Source organism: Mustela nigripes, chromosome 2, assembly GCF_022355385.1.
Source record: "Mustela nigripes isolate SB6536 chromosome 2, MUSNIG.SB6536, whole genome shotgun sequence".
Taxonomy (NCBI): Eukaryota; Metazoa; Chordata; class Mammalia; order Carnivora; family Mustelidae; genus Mustela; species Mustela nigripes.
In genome coordinates, this window is record NC_081558.1 from 54,438,586 (window position 1) to 54,461,933 (window position 23,348).

The following is a 23,348-nucleotide window of genomic DNA, read 5'->3' on the forward strand; positions in this document are numbered from 1 at the left end:
GACACATGAATAGATGGTTAGATCAGGCCCAAAGGGGGGTTAGTTTGAATTATGCTGGTTTATCTTACATGTCAATCCAGGGCGAGGATAGATCGTGCTGAGGGTAGGAGTAGCTGGGGCCAGTGCCCTTGGCGCTGTGGCATGTGTGGTCTCCCCTCTTCTTGCTGGCTTGGGGTCTCGCTGCCAACAGCTCTTCGTATGAACTTCACACTTAGCTGCTCCTATGACCCCAAAACTAGGACTGACCCTCTCTTGGGCGTTAGCCGGACAGTCCCAGACTGAGAATAATGGTGTCATGCAGCCAGCAGGGCTGAAGCTAGGTGGGGGTGTGGTTCCACAAGGAAGGGTATTGTCAGACAATCCCTTTAGGGGTCAACCTTTGCAATGCTCTCCTGGCTGCAGGTAAAAAAACCCAACTCAAAGAGTTTTAGCAGTAAAGGAAATTTAGCAGCTTGTGCCATTGTGAGGTTCAACAGATGAAATGGCTTTAAGCATGGCTGCATCCAGGAGTCACACTGGTTTCATGAAGAACCTATCTCTTGTCTCCTTTGTCTTGGCTTTGTCTCCCTCCCTCTTGACTTCATGCTTAGTTAGGCAGGCTGAGCTTGGGACAGCTCTGGGCACAAAGGACTCTTGTAGAAAGCAAACCTACAGGTACAGCCCTTCTTTCCCAGCGCAGCCTGCAAGAGCCTCAGAACTGACTCTCACTGGTCTGGCTAGATCACTTGTCCATTCCTTGAGCCAGGGGACATATGGGGTTGGTTCTACTTTAACCAGGGGGAGTGAGAATGGGGAGAGTGTTTCCTGAGAGCAGACTCAGTCACAGGACGGGATGTAGTATGGTAATACCACACATACACCAACAGACATCATCGGTGTGGTGGGTGCTGTAACCGCGACGGCAGCTAAAGTCGGGACGTTCGAGTGTATGAGGGAAGTCAGGGCAGGCTCCACAGGGGAGTGGCAGCTTCCGCCCTCCAATATTACACACTGAATTACCACATGACCCAGCAAGTCCACTGCCAGGTGTGCACCCCCACAGAGCTGAGAACAAATACTCAAACAAGTACACGTACACGTGTAGCTGACTTGTGGAGCAGCTGACTTGGAACAGCCAAAAGGTGGAAACGACCCAAGTGGCCACCGACTAATGAATGGCTCCACAAAACGTGGTCTGTTCACACACCAGAATATTGTGCAGACATAAAAAGGAATGAAGTGATTGATGCCACGTGCTACAACGTGAATGAACTTTTTAAACATTACGTTAAGCCACCGTAGCCAGACACAAAAAGTCGCATACGGGATGATTCCATTTCATCCCTCTAGCCTGCACCCCAGTCCTTTAATCATCACCTTGATGATTCCATTTAAATGAAACATCCAGAATGGGTAAATACTCAGAGACAAGAGTCCAGAATGGTGACTAGAGGAGGGTAGAAGGGGGAATGGGGAACAACTGCAGACTGGCTATGGGGTTTCTTTTTGGGGTGGTGAAGCTTTTCAAACCAGATAGACAGTGGTTTCACATTATTGCAAGTGTACTAAATGACACTGAATTGTTCACTTTAAAATTTTGGTCAGTTTTATTATCTGAATGTCATCTTAATTAAAAAAAAAAAAGGAGCATTTGACCAGAAATAATAAAAAAATCAAAACAGAAAATACTGTCTACTATCTGGTGTTTATAGATGGAGTTTGAGGGGAGAGGGGGGTGGTGAGTGGCCGGCAAGCGCAGATGAAGCAAGACTGGCTACAAGTTGGTAACTGTGGATTTGGGTTCATTACACTATTCATTTCTTGCCTACCTTAAATTAAAGAAAAAGAACTTGCTAGGCAGACAAATGAGGAGGGGGTGGTGGTGTCATGGCAAGGAAAGGGAAAAGCACAGGCGAAGGGGCCCGAGGAGTGAAGGGGCACCAGGCAGGACCCAAGGAGGTGAGACACCCCAAGTTCCAGGTCACACAACTAATGGGAGGCAGAGATGCCTTCTTGCCTTCTTTCCCCCCCTTTCTTTTCTCCCTTTCTCTTTCTCTCCCTTTCTTCCTTTCTCCTTTTTCCTTTTTAAAAAATAAACATCTTGATTTTTTTTTTTTTTAGATTTTTTTTTTTTTTTTTTTTTATTTGACAGAAATCACAAGTAGATGGAGAGGCAGGCAGAGAGAGAGAGAGAGGGAAGCAGGCTCCCCGCTGAGCAGAGAGCCCGATGCGGGACTCGATCTTAGGACCCCGAGATCATGACCTGAGCCGAAGGCAGCGGCTTAACCCACTGAGCCACCCAGGCGCCCCAAACATCTTGATTTTTAAGCAGAAAGCGCTTCAAAGCTGTTACATCAGCAATCACGACATCCAAGCACATACCTTACTTATTGGTGGGGTCCCATTCAGAAGCCATGTGGTCTTATTTTGGACATAACTGAGTCAGGATGTATGGGATCCCACCCCACAGAAGATGAGATGCAGTTTTTAGAGGGAAATGGAACCCTTTTAAGGAAGGCAAGCACTTGGGCAATAATGAAATGTGACAGCCACAGCCTGGGTTGAAAGGCTACAGGTAGGAAAGCTAATGAGAAGATGCATTAGAATAAAAATACATACTCATCAAGGAAATGCAAATCAAAACCACAGTGAGATACCACTTTACACCCATAGGATGGGTATAATTAAGAAGTCAGATAATAACAAGTGCTGGAGAATGCAGAGCTTGCTGGTAGGAATGTAAAATGATTCAGCCACTCTGGAAACAAGCTGATGGTTTCTTAAAAGGTTAAACATAGTTACTTTATGACCCAGCAATTCCACTTCTAGGGAAACGAAAACACATGTTCGTTCAAAAACTTGTGTGTGAATGTTCACAGCAGCACTACTCATAATAGGTAAAAAGTAGGAAAAAACCCTAATATACAATGATGAATAGGAATATGGTAAATTCGTATAATGCAATATTACTGAGCAGTGAAAGGAATAAAATACTGAAACATGCTACTCATAGGGACGAAACTTGAAAATAGTCTAAGTGAAAGAAGCATCTCAAAGGACAAAATATTAAAGAATTCCATTTGTATGAAATGTTCCAAGCAGGCAAATCTACAGAGAGCAAGTAGAATAGCGGTTGCTTCATGCTGGCAAGAATGGGAGAAGAGGAGGATGAAAGATGAGGGATGCAGAGTTCCTTCTGGAGGTGATGAAAATGTTCTGGAATCAGTGATGCTGGATGAGCAACTCTGAATATACCTTAGTAAATATACCACTGAATAGAGAACACTGTAAATGGGTGAATTGTGTGATTATGAGAGTTCTATCTCAGTAAATTTTTAAAATTTTATTGCTAATAAAAAAAGAAAAAAAAGGTAGTCTGGGTTGTTTTAGTGCAAGGGCAAGAGTGTCACACTAATAATCCAAGTGTGGGGACACCTGGGGAGCTCAGTTAGTTGGCATCTGCCTTCGGCTCGGGTCGTGGGATCCAGGGGTTGTGGGATCGAGTCCCGCACCTGGCTTCCTGCTCCGTGAGGAGCCTGCTTCTCCCTCTGCTTGCTGCTCCCCCTGATTGTGCTCGCTCTCTCTCTCTCTGACAAATAAATAAATAGGATCTTTGAAAAAACAAAATAACCCAAGTGGGCTCTTCTGGGCTGACAACCTGATCATGGCTATTAAATGAATTTCAGCAGGAAGTGTGTCATATGTTTTGGAAGATACCTACTGAAAATGAGTAAGAGAAAAAAAAGGTTCCAGTGCTTAAAGCAGTGTGAGTCAGGGGCTCAATTAAAGGAGGTTGTCAAGGACTCCCCGGGCAGGCAGAATGACACTTCGGGGGGTTCAAACACTTGTGAGGTCAACTTTTAACATGTATAAATTACACATACTCTTTAGTTTAATTGTCTGAGAAAAAGGTTCATTGCTAAGTCCAAATTTTATGTTTATTCTGAGAAGCAAATAAATCAATAAATGAAAAATTGAACTACCTTATTTGTTTTTTAGGGCATTTAAAATGGACAAAAGCATCATTCCTTGATATTTGAAATTCCTACATTTTATACTTGAAATATCAACTATTAAAATACATTTTCTTAGGGGCACTTGAGTGGTACAGTTGGTTAAGTATCCAACTCTTGGTTTCAGCTCAGGTTGTGATCTCTGGGTCATGGGATCAAGCCCCGTGTCAAGCCCTCTGCTAGGCGCAGAGCCTGCTTAAGACTCTCCCTCTCCCCCTCCTCACCATTCTCTTTCTCTAAAATAAATGAATAAATCTTTTTTAAAAATATGTTTTTAAAAAGGACATGAGAAAATTTTAAGCTGCCTGCAACTACTTTTCTCAGATAACCCTTAGAGATATAAGCCTTCAATCATTACAGCAAATGAATAACTAAATGGGATAGAACTGTGCTACTTTATTTTTCTTTTGAACATTGGTTTTTGAAGTACCAGTGATGTCTTGATGTGCTCTGTAAGAATTCTGACCAGCTGAATACAACTTGCAGATCTCTTGAATAGCACACTGAGAAGTGGCCCAATTATTATCCTCTTAATGCTCCCATTAATGTGCTATATATGGGAACACCATGATACTTTACCTAATTTTTTCTTTTAGATCAGGAAATAATTCATACAGAAAGAGAACAGAATGACCATGGGCCCACCGTCATGCAGACATCCTGTTACATTTGCTTCAAACCGCTTCCCTGGCTTCCTGCTCCCACCCCTCTTCCCGTATGCATAAGCCTATTATGGTCATATCCAGATCTCAGCTGCAAATCTCCACTTCATCCTGTCTCAATATTTAACCCTTTCAGTGATTATGACCAATGCTCCTAAGGAGATCATGGGCTGGGCAACAAGTGCTATGAATATCATTTTATTGCTGGAAGAGAACTAAAGTAACTTTATAGTAAGGACACTGGGGTCTAGAAAAATTGATTTGCCTTCTCAAGGCTACACAAAGCCTGAAATCCACATATCTTGATTCATTGTCCAGCAAAATGGAGGAGTAGAAACAGTATAGGCTCTAGAGGCAAACTCAGCTGAATTCAACTTCTGACTTTGCCATTGATGAAATGACCTGTTCATAGGGAAAAACCCAAACACTTATCTGAGCTTGTTTACACTGGCAACATGGAAATTATACCAGCTCCTCTTCAGAGCAGGTATAAGAACGGAAAGTAGCAGAGGTAGGACTGTGCCTGGCACAGAATAGGAATTCAATAGTGGTTTTTAAAAAGGTTTTATTTATTTATTTGACAGGGAGAGATCACAAGTAGGCAGAGAGGCAGGCAGAGGGAAGGGGGAGGCAGGCTCTCTGCTGAGCAGAGAGCCCGATGCAGGGCTCGATCCCAGGACCCTGAGATCATGACCTGAGCTGAAGGCAGAGGCTTAACCCACTGAGCCACCCAGGCACTCCACAATAGTGATTTTTGAATTCCACTTTTTAATGAGCACCTGTTAATTATCAGGCATCATTCCTGACACCGAGAACATAGCCATGAACATGACAATGTCCCTGCCACCATGCTGGTTAAGAAAACACTTGTAATGGGGCGCCTGGGTGACTCAGGGGGTTAAGCCTCTGCCTTTGGCTCAGGTCATGATCTCAGGGTCCTGGGATTGAGCCCCGCATCAGGCTCTCTGCTCAGCAGGAAGGCTGCTTCTCCCTCTCTCTCTCTGCCTGGCTCTCTGCCCACTTGTGATCACTGTCTCTCTGTCAAATAAATAAATAAAATATTAAAAAAAAAAACACTGGTAAAATCAATAGCCAACTGTATGAACATCTGTTTGCAAGTAGTTTTTTTTTTTTTTTTTTTAATCCCTAGGGCTGTATTCCTTTTTGTTTGGGTTTTCTTGACACATACTGATTTTTCCATTCCCCAAACCAACTCCAGAACAGGGCTGGCCAGGGATTACCGAGTCTGGTTAGTGAGCCCCTCGTCAGGTGAGAATGGGCGATAGGATATATTCTGAAGATATCCAGAGAGACAGGTCCCTGTCCTCAAGGAATTCTTGGTCTATTATATTAAGACCATTTGTGGAGCACTTACTTGAGGTCAGGTGCTGGGCAAGACACTTTACAATTATTTCATTTAATCCTCAACCATCTCTTTAAGGTATGGTTTTCTTTTCCTTTTCTTTTTTTTTTAAGGTTTTATTTGAGAGAGAGAAAGAATGAGCGCACACAAGCAGAGGGGAGGAGCAGAGGGGAGAGGAAGAAATAGACTCCCCAAAGAACAAGGAGTGGATACAGTGTGGGGTTTGATTCTAGAACCCTGAGTTAATTACCTGAGCTGAAAGCAGATGTTTAACCAACTGAGCTACCCAAGCACCCATTGCTGTTGTTGTTGTTTTTAAAGTAATCTCTGAGCCCAACGTGGAACTCGAACTTACAACCCCAAGATAGAGAGTCGCATGCTCTACCGGCCAAGCTAGCCAGGCGCCCCTGCTGTACCTTTTTTTTTTTTTTTTTAAGATTTTATTTATTTATTTGACAGACAGAGTTCACAAGTAGGCAGAGAGGCAGGCAGAGAGAGAGGAAGGGAAGCAGGCTCCCCGCTGAGCAGAGAGCCCGACGTGGGGCTCGATTCCAGGTCCCTGAGACCACGAACAGAGCCGAAGGCAGAGGCTCAACCCACTGAGCCACCCAGGCGCCCCCTTGCTGTACCTTTTAGTAGTCTCAATAACTGCTGAAATGAAGTTGTTGTCTTCTTCTTCCTTTTTTTTTTTTTTTTTCAAGTTTTTTTTTTTTGTAGGAGAGGGGGGGTGGGCTGGGGAGGGAGGGTGCATCTGAACAGGCTGAGCATCCGTCGGTCGTAGAAGCAGGCTCCCAGCTTAGCAAGGAGCCTAATGTGCGACTAGATCCCAGGAGCCTAGAATCATGACCTGAGGCAGAGGCTTAACTGACTGAGCCACGCAGGGGTCCCTGAAATGAAGTCTTCTAAAGGAAAATCTGATTGGACAGCTTAAACTGAAGTTCATCAAGGCAGAAGACTAGATTTTCGTTTAAGATTTTATTTATTTGGGGCGCCTGGGTGGCTCAGTGGGTTAAAGCCTCTGCCTTCAGCTCAGGTCATGATCCCAGGGTCCTGGGATAAAGCCTTGTATTGGGCTCTCTGCTCAGCAGGGAGCCTGCTTCCCTTTCTCTCTGCCTGCTTCTCTGGCTACTTGTGATCTTTCTCTCTCTCTCTCTGTGTCAAATAAATAAATAAAATCTTAAAAAAAAGATTTTATTTATGTATTTAATTGACAGAGAGACACAGCAAGATAGGGAATACAGCAGGGGGAGTGGAAGAGGGAGAAATGGGCTTCCCACCGAGCAGAGAGCTTGATGTGGGGCTCTATCCCAGCCAAAGGCAGATGCTTAGTGACTGAGCCACCCAGGCACCCAGAACACTAGATTTTGTCAAGTACTCTTGCTCTAGAACTGAAGGATTCTGATGCCAAAAGTAACAAAAGTTTTTTTTTTTTTTTTAAAGATTTTATTTATTTGACACAGAGAGACATAGCAAGAGAGGGAACACAAGCAGAGGGAGTGGGAGAGGGAGAAGAAGGAGAAGCAGGCTTCCTGCCCAGCAGGGAGCTGGATGCGGGGCTCAATTCCAGGACCCTGGGATCATGACCTGAGCTGAAGGCAGAGGCTTAACCGACAGAGCCACCCAGGCACCCCATGTTTGTTTGTTTGTTTGTTTTAGGTAAGAATTGAGATCTGAGAGTGCCTGGGTGGCTCAGTTGGTTAAGCAACTACCTTCAGCTCAGGTCATGATCCCGGAGTCCCAGGATTGAGTCCCGCATCGGGCTCCCAGCTCCATGGGGAATCAGCTTCTCCTCTGACTTTCTACCCTCTCATGCTCTCTCTCACTCTCTCTCTAAAAATAAATAAATAAAATCTTTAAAAAAAAATAAAAAAAAAAAAGAATTGAGGTCTGAGCTTCCTATATCCTCAGTTCTCATACATCAAATAACAATTTGAAGCTCCTCCTATTATAGGATCAAAAGGCAAAAGACCAAATACCTTGGGCAGCATTTCTCCCTCACCCGACTGACTTGGAACTCATGAAAAGGAGGCTACTGGTTTCTTTTGAAATTATGACAATTATTTTTAAATACAAGGCTGGGTGACTACACCCCCCAAGAACTTTGATGAAACTTCAGCATGGCATTCTAGATTTCTTACAACCTACCCTCCCCTCCGTCCCCCCCACCCCCATCGTTTTTAACTTTGTTGCTGATTCACACATTGTGCTAGGCAGCCTGCCAAGTCACTCACAGCTCATGGCTGGAGCCACTCACCTCCGGCTTTTTCACTTCCACACTTTAATACTGTTTCTTCAACTTGCAACACCCTCCTCACTCACCTCCACTCATCCCATACTCGTCCTCTGCCATCCCAGATACTGCTGCCTCCTCCACTGAGCCTTTCCCAACTGCCCTGTCAGAAGTGCCTCCTCCTCTCCACTCCCACACATGGCCTCTGACTCTATTATAACATGTATTTCATTCTACCCAGTTCCTTTTCTCTTAGCCATCTCCATAGCCCAGTCCTGCCCACAATGGCTGTCAAATGCTGCTGGATGAGTGTGGGGCTGAGCTGAACTGGCTGAACACGCTACTACTGTTACACCTCTCCACACTTCCCCTCTGGCAGCAAAACAGCCTTTTGACCACCAAGCCTGGAAACCCAGGCTTCCAGAAAGGCCAGTAGATGGGCTTTATTTGGGTCTAGAGCCCCTTCTAGGGCAATCCTAAAGAAGAAAATGATCTATTATAATCTGGTATTAGAAATATTACCAACTCTTCTCATTTCTCCACAATGGACCTATCATTTTCTTTTTTAAAAGTTTTGATATCTTTAATTAAAAAACAGACAAATGCATTTTGCATTAGAGAGATTCGTACTTTATAGGCGGCAAGTGAGAAGGCCTCCACACTTGGAGTGACTACCTGGGGACAACTCAATGTGCAGTTTCATTTCTAGAGACTTACATACATTTACACAAACAAGAATATTTTTGCATGAACAAGGAGACAGTATACTTACTATTCCACAACTGGCTTTTTATTTTATTTTTTCATTTACTGTACTGATTTACACATGGGGCTGAACATTTTCTTCTGAAAGTTTATTGACCATTCATTTCTTTTTCTCTGAACTACTTCTTCATAACCTTTCCCTACTTTTCTGAGTTGTTTTCTTCTTGGTTCATATTAACTTATACTCACATTGTAGACACTCATCTTTTGTTATCTATGTTGCACAAACCTGTTTTCCAACATGTTCATTTACCATTTACCATTACATGTTCAATTACCATTACATTACCATTTCCTAACAGTATAGTTTTGGGCAAGCCACTGAACCCTGGGTTCTCTCCTTACCTAGACAATGAGGACACTGCCTGTGTGTGACTGTGAGAAGTGAGAACTGCATGCCAAGTACTAAGCATTATGCCTGGCATTCAAGAAGTACTCAATAAATGTTAGCCACTCTTCACTACCTAGACTCGAGATCACCAGCTGGCTAGGTTTAGACTTGCCCAGCATTTAAAACCAATACACTTGAATCCTTTAGATGAGACATACATTCTCTGGTTGGCCATACACTCATGTGCCTCCCCAGTCTGTTTTCACAACTGCTTCTCAGATCTGTTACCAGCCTTCCACTCTCTCAAGTTCTTAATGAATGAAAATAAAGCAGGCTTTGAGATTATTATATATAATTATTATAATCAGGCCTGCTCTTTGTACCATTAGGCACTGCATAACACTTGGATATATTGTTCACAGTGTAGCCTACTATAGCGTTGGGCAATGTACAACCTGCACATCTGTACATGGCAGCCTGGTCCACATTTCAAGAAATTTAGGGCATTCTTACTGTGATTTAAAAAGCTTTCACAGGGGGCACCTGGGTGGCTCAGTGGGTTGGGCCTCTGCCTTTGGCTCAGGTCATGATCCCAAGGTCCTGGGATGGAGCCCCACATCGGGCTCTGCTCGGCAGGAAGCCTGCTTCCCCTCCCTCTCTGCCTACTTGTAATCTCTGTCAAATAAATACATAAAATCTTTAAAACACAAAAAGCTTTCACAGAGGCTCTTTTTATTTTCACAACACCCACTAGGTAGGATCAAGGTGGGAATGACATCTCTAAGTACAGATAGGGTAGGAGGCAGAGCTAGTAAGCCAGAAGTGTGGGCCCAAATTTCTCAACATTCAAATTGTAGTTATGAAGAACCAAGTCATCAGGTCCCTGCTTGATATCCTGTCAAAGAAAGGTAAGATGAGAGCTTCTGGATTTCCAGAGATCATCAAAGAGAAACCGTATTAAAAATGACTGCCCCTAGGGCTGGCTCAGTCAGTAGAGCATGTGACCCTTGATCTCAGGGTTGTGGGTTCGAGCCCCCAACTGGGCACAGGTATTACTTAAAAAAAAAAAATTACTACCTCTGGAACAAAACCATAGATGGGATTTGGCTACATAAAAACCCTTACATGTATCTAGAACTTCAGATGTCAAAAATTTTACAAAGTGTATCTATATATCCACCACAACATTTGTTTATTAACAAAGCCTTGTAAGAAGGGACAGGGATTAGGGAATATAATCAATGGTATTGTAGTAGCATTGTACGGTGACAGTTGGTAGCTACACTTGTGAGCATAGCATAACATACACACTTGTCGAATCACTATGTTGTGTACATAAAACTAATGTAACATTGTGGGTCAACTGTATTTCAATAATAAGAAAAAAGGAGGCAGGGATTATTATATCCACTTGGGGTTGTGAGATGAATTTGAGGTGGGGGTATACCTCTAAAAAACTCCCTCCAAAGAACTAAAAGGCAGTCTTACCTACCAGTTGAAAGGAATTGTGGCAAAGTGAAATGATTGTGGCAATCTGAAATGATGGGTATAAAATCCTGGGAGACAGAGACAGTCACCCAGCTATCAGTTATGGTTTCAAGATACTGACTACACGCACGCACGTACACACACACACAGTTTCTAATGTACAAACTAATGGAAAGTTTTCAGACTGACAAACTTGTCATGGAAACTGAATATGCAAAAATAAGGAGCAAAATAAACCCGAGTCCAACCACCTCGTTAATAGCTGAGGTCTTTATTTCAATTTGTATGTACAGTAAAAGTGCTGCTGAGAATATGCAGCAACCAGACAAAACAATAAATGTAATTCTCTCTCAACAATTAGCAGCTTAAGATCTATCAACTACAGTGTTAACGTTCACGCGTTCACAAGTGTCATTTCTGTACTTTTCAATTCGTGCAAGTGAGTTTTTATTCTGACACACTTTGATAAAACACACTTACAGTCTAGTAGTCAGTCCTACTGAGGGTATCACCTAGCACACACAACACACAGAAATGTTAACTCTTAGAGCCACGTTCAAAATCCCCAGTTTCATTTGGGGGTGGGAACCATAAATTTTGCCTGTGTCAATTTGTCGATTATAATATTTGGTTTTGTTTTGGATGCATATTTCCCAAAGCTGAAAGGCAGCTCCTCACTGGAACTTACATGAAATTCAGCATTTCATCTGACTGTACCTCAAAGGAATATGAAGTCAGAAACAAAACCAAATGCAGTGAAGACCACATAAAAATATGCTCAGTATTAGGGCATGGCTAGCAAGGAAGGCTTGATCCCAGTGTTTTCCTTGGTATCGGATTTTTACCTCAGTTGGGTGGCGAGGGTACAGGGGAGAAAGGAGACCCCAGTCATCGAAGTGTAAAATTTAACCTACTTTTTCTTCTTAGGGAGCCAGTGGAGTAGAAAGCCTTCCTTGCTAGGATGCACTGAGTATATACCAAGGAATTGAAATTGGAGCAGACAGAAGTGCCCTTCAGTTGAATCATAAAAAAGGTAAAATGTTAGTTATTCTACAACCTGAACAAGAGTCACCCAGGCTACCACAGCCAGCCTCAAGCACCAGCACTAACAAGTAATCCAGGAATGCTTTATTTCAAAGGGAATGCACGTATTTTTTTTAAAAGAGAAGAAGCATTAAAGCAAGGGGGAAATTACCACTCACAGAACAATTGTTAAACAACCATTAGAGTGAGATTATAGAAGAGCTTTGACTAGACCAGAATTTGGGAACAGCCACAGTGCAAAGAAACACAAAGGCAACAGGTGTGGGCAGCAGGAAGTGGGGGAAGGCATGGAAACAGATGCATGGTTACAAATAGCATTAAATGCAGACAACTGTTGGGCCTGGTGAAGAATCAAGGGACAAGACAGCGAGAAAGCCATTACTGTGACTGACCTAGCCTGAAGCTCCTTCCTAAGACAGTTTGAGAGAGGATGGTGGACAGTTAGCACAGGCCTGTTTGGCTGGGAGCTCAGGGGGCTGTCCAGAGGCGAAAACCTTCCTTTGATAGAAATTGTCCCATGGCAAATAGGAACAATTTCAATCCATCTATCACAGTGACTTCTAGTGCCTACAGAACTTAGTAGCCTCTACACGGTTTAGGGGACTCAAAGGTTCTTAGAAAAACTAGAGGATGGTGGCCATAGCCTCTGATAACTTTGTGGGGCTCTCTTCCATACTCGAGTGATTAAGCTAGAGCAGAAGGTTAGGAGAAACTATGCTAGTTTGACAAGGTCACGGTGTCCTTTGGCACTCCTGCCTAAAGTCACTGCAGTATTTTTAGGCAAAGTTAACATTTAAAATACATAGGCATGGGAACAATTTGTTTTTGGCCTGAACGTGAATTGGTTCCAATTATTTTTTAATAGAAAAATCATCCCTGTGGTCCCTGCTCTGGGCACTAATTTTGAGAGGTCAACAGAGCTAACAGGTTGTACTACAATCATCTGGGGATGGAGTGAAGATTGGGGTACCTGAGTTAAAATATCAAAATGATTATGGAAACAACATGCTGACTCTGAGAAGGCCAGCCTGCCAAAGCCACAGGAGGCTGGAGCTGTCATGTAAACCATCCCCTCAGACAGAGAAGGCAATGCTAATCTAGTTCCAAAAGAATTTCCTGGTGTGGGAAGAATAGGCAAAGCATGCTTTGCTATTCTCTTCAGGGCTATTATGTGCCCCTTGCTCATCACTTGGTTGCACAGAACTGAGGCCAAGACGGAACAGCATTTGGGATTCAATACTATGAATATGGAAAGATTAACCAAGCTTTCTAGATATGCTCTAAAAGCCCAGTTCCATCCTGGTAGAACTGGTTACAGCATGGGGAAGAAGGCTCAGTCCTTTTTTTCTAAACTGTCTATAAAAGTCCACTGAGCATAGGTATGTTAGTAAGTCAGTCTAGATGAATAGGAAGTGGATAACAATTTACACCCCAAACTTGGGTCCTTCTAACCTGACAGATCCTTTTCTGTTCTTTAGGGAGAATCACCTTCAGTTGATTCTCTCAGGCAGACAGAATAAAGCTTTGAAATTAAGGATGCTGGGGCCAAAATGCAGACGGAAGATTCCACATCACTTTGGTTTCAGTAATCAGGGGGTGTTAAAAATAAATTAAGGAAACACAAGGAATTATGTATGACTCTCATAATATAGTCTCAATTCTTCCTCAAGACAATCGATCCCAGTCCAAAGTCACTGGGTGAACATTTTCTTGGGGCAAAAAAAATCTCTATCCTATCATGCTGGTTTGTGGAAACAGCCTCCTGCTCTCCCTGCACACCCCTTTCCTCTCCAACCAAGCCAAGCCCATGAAGTGGCAGGTGGGGGTGGCAGGACACCAAAGAGCAGCAGGAGCCAGAGGAGGGAGTCTAAGCTGCATCTCAAAACAAGGGCTTCAGAGGAAAGCATTTATAGCAAGTCTTCCCTTACTCAAACTGTTTCAAGACAAGAGGGAGCAGCACACTTAAATATCCACACATTTCTTCATTTAAAAACATCACTTCTTTATTTCAAAGGAAAAATAAAAGACCCTCCCAACCCTTTCCAAAAAAACCCAATAATAATAATAACAATAATAAAAAATCCTATTAGAAACCATAAGGAAGCACTGAGAGTTTGAGTATTACATTCTTCAAGTATGCTGTTCGGATTTTTTGTTTTTTTAAGTTGGTGACTATACACATATTTAAAAAAACCTTAAAAGTGCGGCCAAGGGATTTTGCTTCAAATTAAGTATTTAGAGGGCTACTTCAAAATACTGTAGTAGGGCTTTGCAGTGATCCTTTGGGGGCATGATGCTCTCACTTTTGTATCCTAGCAAAGGTTAAGGGACCAGGTTCAAAAGTGATCATACTTCCAGGGTTAGCATGAGTGGCCAACTTGGGTGAGAAAGCCAGGGAGACATCCATGTGTTCTTCCACGGACAAGGACAATCCACCCTGAATCCAAAAATTCAGACATGGAATGTGGCAGGATTTCACAGTAAAGTTAGTCTGGGAGGGGGAGAGGTGGTGAGCCCAGACGAGGCAGGGTGTTAGGTTTAATTGGTTTCCCCTAATCAGGTTTTTGCATCTTTTTAGTGGGTTTTAGTGCAGTCCTTCAAGCCACAATTTAGAATGCCCTTCAGTGTGCTCCAGATTGTTGGTTCATAGTAAAGGACTGTTTAAGATTTGCATCCCAAGGAAAATCATGCTACATAAAAATGATCCAAGATTTTTGCCCAAAAAACTTCTTGGATAAAATCTAAAAAATACTATTGCAATTGCGTCTCTTGAAGAAAAAAACATTATTCTAAATGTAAACAGATTCACTCAACTCTTTTGTTGTTGTAGAAAACTTCAGAGTAGGTAAGTTGCTGTCTAATTCTTCGCTGCATGCACTCGCCAGAGGGTAGGGGAGCACTGCCTTCTTGTGCCAGCATCATCTGGGGGAGGAGAAGAACCGTTCCACATAGCTGAAGAGGGCGTCCCAGTGCTTCCAGAGAAAGGCAATGAAAACCACAAGGAATAAAGTGCTGAACGTCCTGTTGCGAGTTTTCATGAGAGGAACCACGCAGTTGGCTACCGTGGAGACAAAGACCAAAAGGACCGCCATGACTGCCAGAAGGATGTTGATGAGCTTGCCCAGAAGGTTCCGGGCAGTCGCATTCTCCAGCCCTTCCAGCTGTACCACCTGCTGCTGCTGCTGCTGCAGCTCCATCTTGGAGATGCGGGTCTGGCACGCCTCCAGGGCCTCCTGTGGGCCAGAACAGGGAATAGTTAAGCCTTCTGCTTACACTACTCTGAATAGACGACATGCACTTTGGGCAAGCCAGACGCATCTTGAGCTATGCCAATGATTTTAAATATGTGAGAGTCTTGAATACGAAAGGCTCAATGCATAAGTCATTATTCCAGCAATTATTATTCACCTAAACTGCCCTCCATGGCATTCCTCATGGGATGGCTCACAGGAAGTAGCAGCCACATTTGGAATTGGTCTTGAACATTTTAATAATAAGACCTCAAGTATATCATTTTTTTTTCCATTTAAAAATTACTCATTTAATTGCACAGGACAAGCATACTTCAACACTTCAAGGAGGATATATAGTCTCTCTTGATATTGTCCTTAAATCCAGGTCTTGGCCTTGAAGTAATACTGTCACTTTGACATGTGTTCATACTTTTACCTATGTTTAAATACATACATATTTAAGCCTAGGGAAATGTATGGAATTATTTTTAACTTCCTATCTTAATATAAATAGTGTCATACTATAGGAACTAATGTGTAAGTCCTTTTTTTTCCTCACTCAACAGTGTTTCCTGCCGATCCTTTCCAAGTCAATGTGTAGAGATTTACCTCATTCTTTTTAATTGCTATGTAGCATTTTGTAGTACAGATAGATACTCCTACAGTTTATTCAGCCAGGTCCCTGCTAGAGAGATTTAGGTTACTTTCAACTTTTTCACCGTAATAATGACATGGTGAACATCCTCTGGACATCCTTGTATGCACTACCTGTTGTTTTCCAAGTGAAGTAAATCACAGACATCAGTGTAAATAAAGGGATCTCTGATCTGTCTTCATAAGAAGAGTATACTCCCCCTACTGCCGCTTTAAAGGTTGATCTTTGTAAGGGGGACACTATGCCCAAACACTAGACCAAACATTGTAAGTGATATGCTCCCTTCGAGCCATAATTTATATGAAATTAACCCTCAACATTCAGAGGACAGAACCTATTTCCTTAGCTATGGTCAGGTATGCTCCAAAGTTCAGCAGTGGTGGAAGCCCTAGGTTTTTCTGGTCTTGGTTTCAATGTATCCTGGTTTCCTGTGATTTGAGATGAAGGTGAAGCAACTTCAGACTGAAGCAAGCTAAGGAATGGACAGTGAATGCCCAGAATGATCATGGGAAAAAAACTAAAACATAAACAGAATTCCGGAGTCTGGAGAAGATGGCAGCTGGGCAAATGATCCAGACATTCCCTTAATTCTTTTAGGCTGTAATACAAGACTCCTGGACCACTTCCCTTCCCTAAGACTAGCTTATTTCAAGATACTTCTTTGTGAAACCAGCAACTGTTCCCTTAGAAATACCTCCCAACTGGAGTAAGAAAAAAGTTACATATTCTATTTCCTCATAGCATTAACTAGAGAGCCTTAAACATAACTGCCTCATGTGTTATTTTCGCAAATGGCCTGGCAATGTGCCTGTAAAAGGTTTGAATTTGGCAACTAGGATAAATGCCTCCTTTGCTATAGCAGAAGACAGACAAGATGGCCCTGAGTCTTGTCAGAGCAGCTCCTGAAGTGATAACCAAAGGATATAATTAATGCAGGTGGTCTATATACCGAGACCTGTGATCCTCAGAACATTTCCTAGGAACACAAGCAAGCACCCTACATGGTACAGCCTTTCAAGAAATGCACATCATTTGAAGGGTAGGTATATTACTTGGTATAACCTTCTCTTTTTTTTTTTTTTTAATTTTTTTTTTTTTTTTTTTAAAGATTTATTTATTTGTCAGAGAGAGAGCGAGCGAGAGCGAGCACAGGCAGACAGAGTGGAAGGCAGAGTCAGAGGGAGAAGCAGGCTCCCTGCGGAGCAAGGAGCCCGACGTGGGACTCGATCCCAGGACGCCGGGATCATGACCTGAGCCGAAGGCAGCTGCTCAACCAACTGAGCCACCCAGGCGTCCCTAACCTTCTCTTGATACTCTACAGTCCTCATCTTTTTTCCTAAACTTTTCATTATTATGGTAAAATATGCCCAACATTAAATTTTAACCATTTTAGAGTGCACTATTCAGCAGAATTTAGTAAATTCATAATGGTGTACAACCACCACTTTCATCAAATTCTAGAACACTTTCATCACCCCAAGAAGAAATCCCCTATCCCTTAGCTATTACTCCCTATTTCCCCTTCCTGCAGCCCCTGGCAACTGCTCAGCTATTTTCTGTCTCCATAGATTTGCCTGTTCTAGACATTTCATGTAAATGGAATCACATAATATGTGGTCTTTTGTGACTGGCTTTTTTTCACTGATCATGTTTCCCAGATTCATCCATGTTATAGCATACATCAGTATTTTATTCCTTTTCCTTCTTCTTCTTTTTTATTGTGGTAAAAGACACGTAACATAAAACCTACCACCTTAATTAACCTTTTTTAAGTGTACAGCTCAGTGGTATTAAATCCATTCATAATGTGGTGCAGCCGTCACTACCATCCAACTCCATAGCTCTTGCCATCTTGTAAAACTGAAACTCTATGGTCATTAAACAAGAACCCCTCATTCCCTTCAACCCCCGGCCCCTGCCAACCACCATTCTACTTGTTGTTAGTCTTTTGCTTTTACAAACGCGAGCCTCTGTGCTAACCTGGATGTCCCGGGCCCGTTCATAGGACTGATATGCAATTTTCTCTTCCATGCTGGCCAACTCCTGCTTCAAGTTTAAGATTTCATTCTGATGGAGTTCCGTTAGGTCATTTAGTTGTTCTTCTAATCGTTCACATCTAAGAAGGTGGGGGGACAGTTAGAATTTAATGCATTCTATATTTTTCCTGGTATAATTCACATATAATCCCCAAAACCCATTCTGCAAAGGAAGAAAACAAAAGCACAAAGAAATTAAGTCAGTGGCCTGGGATAAAAGGGCATGCTAGTGGGGACAGCTCTTAGTCCCTGGAATGGACAGCTTGTCACAAGGCCATATCATAGCAGCAACATGGTTCTTCCACGATCTTCTCAACACACAGTATTTGCAGCAATGCCAGCAGCCCTGGTTAGCTTGGAGCATACTTATAATAAATGAGGGAGTTCTTACTCCATTCTGAACAGCAAAGGGGAGAGGCAAAAACTAGAATACAATTAAGCAGGTTTCGTCACAAGATAAACAGCACATAAATGAAAACTGACCTTCTAGCATCACCAGTAGCTTATCCTGATACTGGACAGGTCACTCACCTGGATGTTCATGGTTCAGAGACCTTCATCCCCATGGCCAAGCACAGTGTCTAGTAGGACATCTCAGTCAACAAATATTTACTGAGAGTCTGCTGTGTACCAGGTATGTTCAAAGTACTGGGAATACAGTGTGGTAAGCAACACAGAATGCCTGCCCTCAGCAGTTTACATGCTAAGATGTATGTGTGTTGAGGGCAGGGGGCAGAAAAACCAAGACAACTGCAGGTATGGATAAGTAAAATGAAGATCAATAGGGGTATATATATGACAGAGTGCCCGGTGGTTGGTTAAGCTGGAATAGTCAGAAGAACTCTTCCCTGTTCAGTGTTCTCCAACGATGACAGATGAAACTTGAATGATGATACAAATGGACTTATGAAGATGTGGGGGGAGGAGTATCTTAAAGCAGAAGGAATACCAAGTATCAAGTTCTCAAGATGAGAACTAGCGTGGCAGGTCTGAGGGACACAAAATAGGCCAATGTGGCTATAACTGAGAAAAAACCAGGAAGAATGGTGGGAGATAAAGTTCCTTGGGAGCAGGCCATTTAATTCATCTTGTATCTCTAACACTTAGGGCTACCTATGAGAAGGTTATCTACTTAAAGGTAGAACCCGGGCTGGGTACCTAAGGACCAGTAGGGCTGAAACAAATTTTAAGGACAAGATCAGAGATTTTAGGTAGAAAAAGAACATGGGTAAAGGATAGGAGATAAAAATGGAAATCTGGCCTTAAGAGGTAAGTATGGGAGTTGGGTTTCTGGAACAGATAGTAAATGGGCCCAAAGCAGATTGCTGATGGGGGAGGGATGACATGAGGAACATAGCATTTTAGGAATATGGGTTATGAAGAGGAGAAGAGGACAGACTGGGGTAGGCTGTGTGTGGGAATTCCAGGAACCAGACAAAGAGATACGTAGGTAGGAGGATAGTTGAACACTATACATTAAAACAGACTAGAAAGGGAATAATAAACACATCTCTGGTTTGTGGTGAATAAAATGTAAATCTCTCAGTCAGATAGAGGGCTCAGGTCGACAGGAGAATACACTACTACTGAACACTACTGGGGCAAACACACACCCAATGCTCAAGAGACTCTGTATTAAAAAAATAAATAAATAAAGACGACATTTAAAACTACCCTCCCTTTCCTTGTTTTTAATCTCACATACAGCATACCAACTTTTAAGGAATACAACAGAAGTTTTCTGTTTAAGGTAATTCTCATACTGCAGCATCACTGATATTCTCCCTCCCAATAATTATATAATGATTATATCCTACACTCCATTCCTTCTCTAAGAAACAAGTATTTTTATTTAAAAGGCACAATCTAACTCTTTTTTTTTTTTTTAAAGATTTTATTTATTTATTTGACAGACAGAGATTACAAGTAGGCAGAGAGGCAGGCAGAGAGAGAGAAGGAGGAAGCAGGCTCCCTGCTGAGCAGAGAGCCCGATGCGGGGCTCGGCGGGGCTCGATCCCAGGACCCTGGGATCATGACCTGAGCCGAAGGCAGAGGCTTTAACCCACTGAGCCACCCAGGCACCCCAATCTAACTCTTTTCACTGTATTACTGAATCCTACTGAGTTCTCCTTTATTCTTAATAGGCATCTGTATTATTTTCTCTAGCACTGAAATTCTGTTACTGAAGTGACGGAACAGATCAAAAAGTGTTTCCACCCGTTACCTGTAACTCAGGCCGTATTCTCTGTGACTGTCTTTTTACTTCATCTGCTGCCTAGGGCATGTGCTCAGAAACAGGCACCACCTCTAGAACTGATTTTCTATCAAATTTTAAGTCTACCAACTGCCATAAGAATATGTGGACATACTACTGCCTTTTCAGGTTCGTCCTATTTTATTTAAATAAGCTCACTATTCTGTGCTGTTTTTAGGGTTTGATGACTTCATCATTCTTTCTCCTTACCAGAGATGGGACAGAGGCTTTATAAAAGGAGTGTTCCAAACTCTCAATCCCTTGAGATTTAAGGGAAAAGTGGGGCCTAGAAGCAAATAACCCTCCTAAGCTAAGGATTGATGCTGGGTGGCAGGAAAGGGAGCATGGCAGTGGTGACAATCAGTCTGCTGATGAGAACAGACCCACCTGTGACATTTTCACATGTGTTCCATAATTTGTATAGTCTTTCAGGAATGTTGGAGAATATATGATATAAACATGGCTCATGCATACCATTAAAACAGAAAAGTAACAGCAGCTGCTGCCATTTATTTAGTGTACACTATATATCCAAATTAATTTTTTAAAAGTTTATTTATTTATTTGGTGGGGGGAGAGGCAGAGAGAAACTCAAGCAGGGTCTGTGCTGAGTATGGAGCCTGAAGCAGGCTTGATCCCAGGACCCTGAGATCATGACCTGAGCCAAAACCAAGGACAGCTGACTGCACCACTCAGGCGCCCCAATCGAAATTCATTTTTAAAACTCCAAGAGGGTAGTAGGTATTATCTTCACTTTACAGATAAGGAAACTGAAGCTCAGAGAGGTAAAGTGACTTGTCTAAGGGCACACAGAAATAAAGTAGAGCAAAGATTCAAATCCATGTATCCTGACTTTAAACCCAAGTTTTTAACCTCTGCACTGTGATGCCACTTTGAAACTACTGAAGAAGCCCAGATGAGCTAAATTCCCTTTTGTAAGTAAGAAATCTGAGTCATGTCTATAGTTGATCCAAATTACATAGCCACACAGGGAGCTGGACCAAACTACAGAGACATGATTGTTTGGAGCCTGATGTCAAGGTGGAGTCAACAGGAGGAGGAATGTAGTAACTCTATATACCTAGAATCAAAAAGAGGATAATAAGAAGTGTTCGGGAGGATGTGAATAAATTTGAACTCTCATACAGCTGGTAGGAATATAAATGGTGTCTCAAGCTTTGGAAAACAGTTTGGCAGTTCCTCCAAAAGTTAAATATAGAATCACTGTATCACCCAGAAATTCCATTCCAGGTATACACTGAAGAGAAATTAAAATGTATTTCCACACAAAAGAGTGTACACAAACATTCACAACAACATTATTCTTGATGGCCAAAAAGTGGAAACAACTAAATGTCCATCAATTGATGAATGGATAAATAAAATGTGGAGCAACCGTACAATGGAATATTATTTGGAAACGAAAAGAAATGAAATAATGACACACGCTACAAGATACATGTATACATCTTGAATACATTATTCTAAGTGAAAGACACTGGTCAGAAAGGACCACAAACTGCATGATGCCATGTATATGAAATGTCCCAAATAGATAAATCTATAGAGATAAGGATTAATGATTGCCAAGATCTGGGTGTAATGGGAAGATTGGAGGGCAATAAAGATGCCCTAAAACTGATTATGGTGATAGCTGTATATATCTGTAAATACACTAAAAATCACTGATATGTATACTTTCTCGTTGTTTTTTAAGATTTTATTTGAGACAGAGACAGACAGAGAATGAGCAGGGGGAGGGGCAGAGGTAGAAACAGACTCCTCACTTAGCAGGGAGTCCCACATGGGGCTGGATCCCAGAACCCTGGGATCATGACCTGAGCCAAAGGCAGACACCTAACTAATTGAGCCACCCAGGCACCCCTGATCTGTATACTTTCAATGGGTGAATTCTATGGTATATAAATCATATCTCAATGAAGCTGTTAAAAAAGATTATGGATGTCTGCAATTTACTGTGAAATGCATTTAAAAAAATGAGAGGAAGGTGGCACCTGTGTGGCTCACTCAGTTAGGTGTCCGACTTGATTTTCGCTCAGGTCATGGTCTCAGGGTCGTGAGACGGAGCCCATGTTGGCCTCTGTGCACAATGCGGAGTCTGCTTGAGATTCTCTCCCTCTCCCTCTGCCCCTTCCCCCACTCTCTCTAATAAATAAATAAATCTTTTTAAAAAATGAGAGGAAGGATGGATAGATGGGAAATTATGTGAGAAAACACAGCAGAATGTAGAATCTAAGAAGTGGGTGGTATGAGTGCTCACTGTATAACTGTTTTTAACTTTGCAGCATATTTGAGGTTTATAATAAACACTAGGGAAAAATGATTATAGCCAGGAAAACTTGGGTTTGAGTCCTAGGTCTGCCTCTCTTAAACTGTTAGTTAAGTTAGCTTGCTTTTCCAAGCAAGTTCCTTCATCTATAAAATGAGGGTAATCATCTTAATCTTTTATATTCATGTCAACACAAAAGCATTGTTTAAAAATGTCAGTTTGTTCTCCTTTCCATCTTCACAATGTACCCAAACATAATGGCCCTTTCCTTCCTTCCTTCCTCTCTTTTTCTTTCTGTTTTACTTATTTATTTGTCAGAAAGAGAGAGAGAAAAAAAAAAGCAGGGGGAGTGGCAGGCAGAGGGAGAAGCAGATTCCCTGCTGAGCAAGGAACTGGACCCAGGACTTGATTCCAGAACCCTGGGATCATGACCCAAGCAGAAGACAGACACCCAACAGACTGAGCCATCCAGGAATCCCACATAAAGGCCTTTTTGAAAATGTTTCTACTCATTAAAGAAGGCATCACTTGAAAACATGCTCCCTGAAAGGAATTCAAGGGCAATTTGAAAAACTTTTTAGCCAGCCAAGTATTTCCTGTGGTGACTAATTCATGGCCTTAATCTCATTTTAGGCTCATTGCAGTCCACATCACTGTGCTAACTATACAATAAATCCAAATATCTCACACTCGATTTTACAGGTCTCAAAGATTATCACTATCATACACCTCCCTATACATCTAGAGCTGTTAAAATCAGTATGTTGCGAAGAGAAGTATACCACAAACATTTGAAGTATTGTTTGAAAGATAACATAGGCTCCCTTAAAAGAAGGAATCTTAAACTCTGGAGGCTAGAAAAGATCTTAGAAATCTAGTTACATCTCTTTCAACTGAGGAATTATTTCTATGACACCCCTGACAAGCATTGAATACCTCCAGCGGCAGGGTTTCATTTTTCTTAAGGCAGTGTTTTTCACTATTAGAGAAGTTCTTTTTAAAACT

At 42.2% G+C, this 23,348-nt stretch overlaps 1 protein-coding gene across 3 annotated transcripts in view; it reads right to left on the reverse strand.

The window, feature by feature from the left end:
* Positions 1 to 11,081: 11,081 nt before the first annotated feature.
* The window catches only part of TMCC1 (transmembrane and coiled-coil domain family 1), a 187,294-nt gene continuing 175,027 nt past the window's right edge, over positions 11,082 to 23,348 (reverse strand). For all 3 annotated transcript variants that reach the window (XM_059390382.1, XM_059390384.1, XM_059390383.1), the window contains exons 3-4: positions 17,744 to 17,879; positions 11,082 to 15,108 (exon numbers count right to left, since the gene is read on the reverse strand). In XM_059390382.1, coding sequence (XP_059246365.1) covers positions 14,794 to 15,108; positions 17,744 to 17,879 — 451 coding nt within the window. In that variant the 3' untranslated portion in view covers positions 11,082 to 14,793. The remainder of the gene's footprint in view (positions 15,109 to 17,743; positions 17,880 to 23,348) is intronic.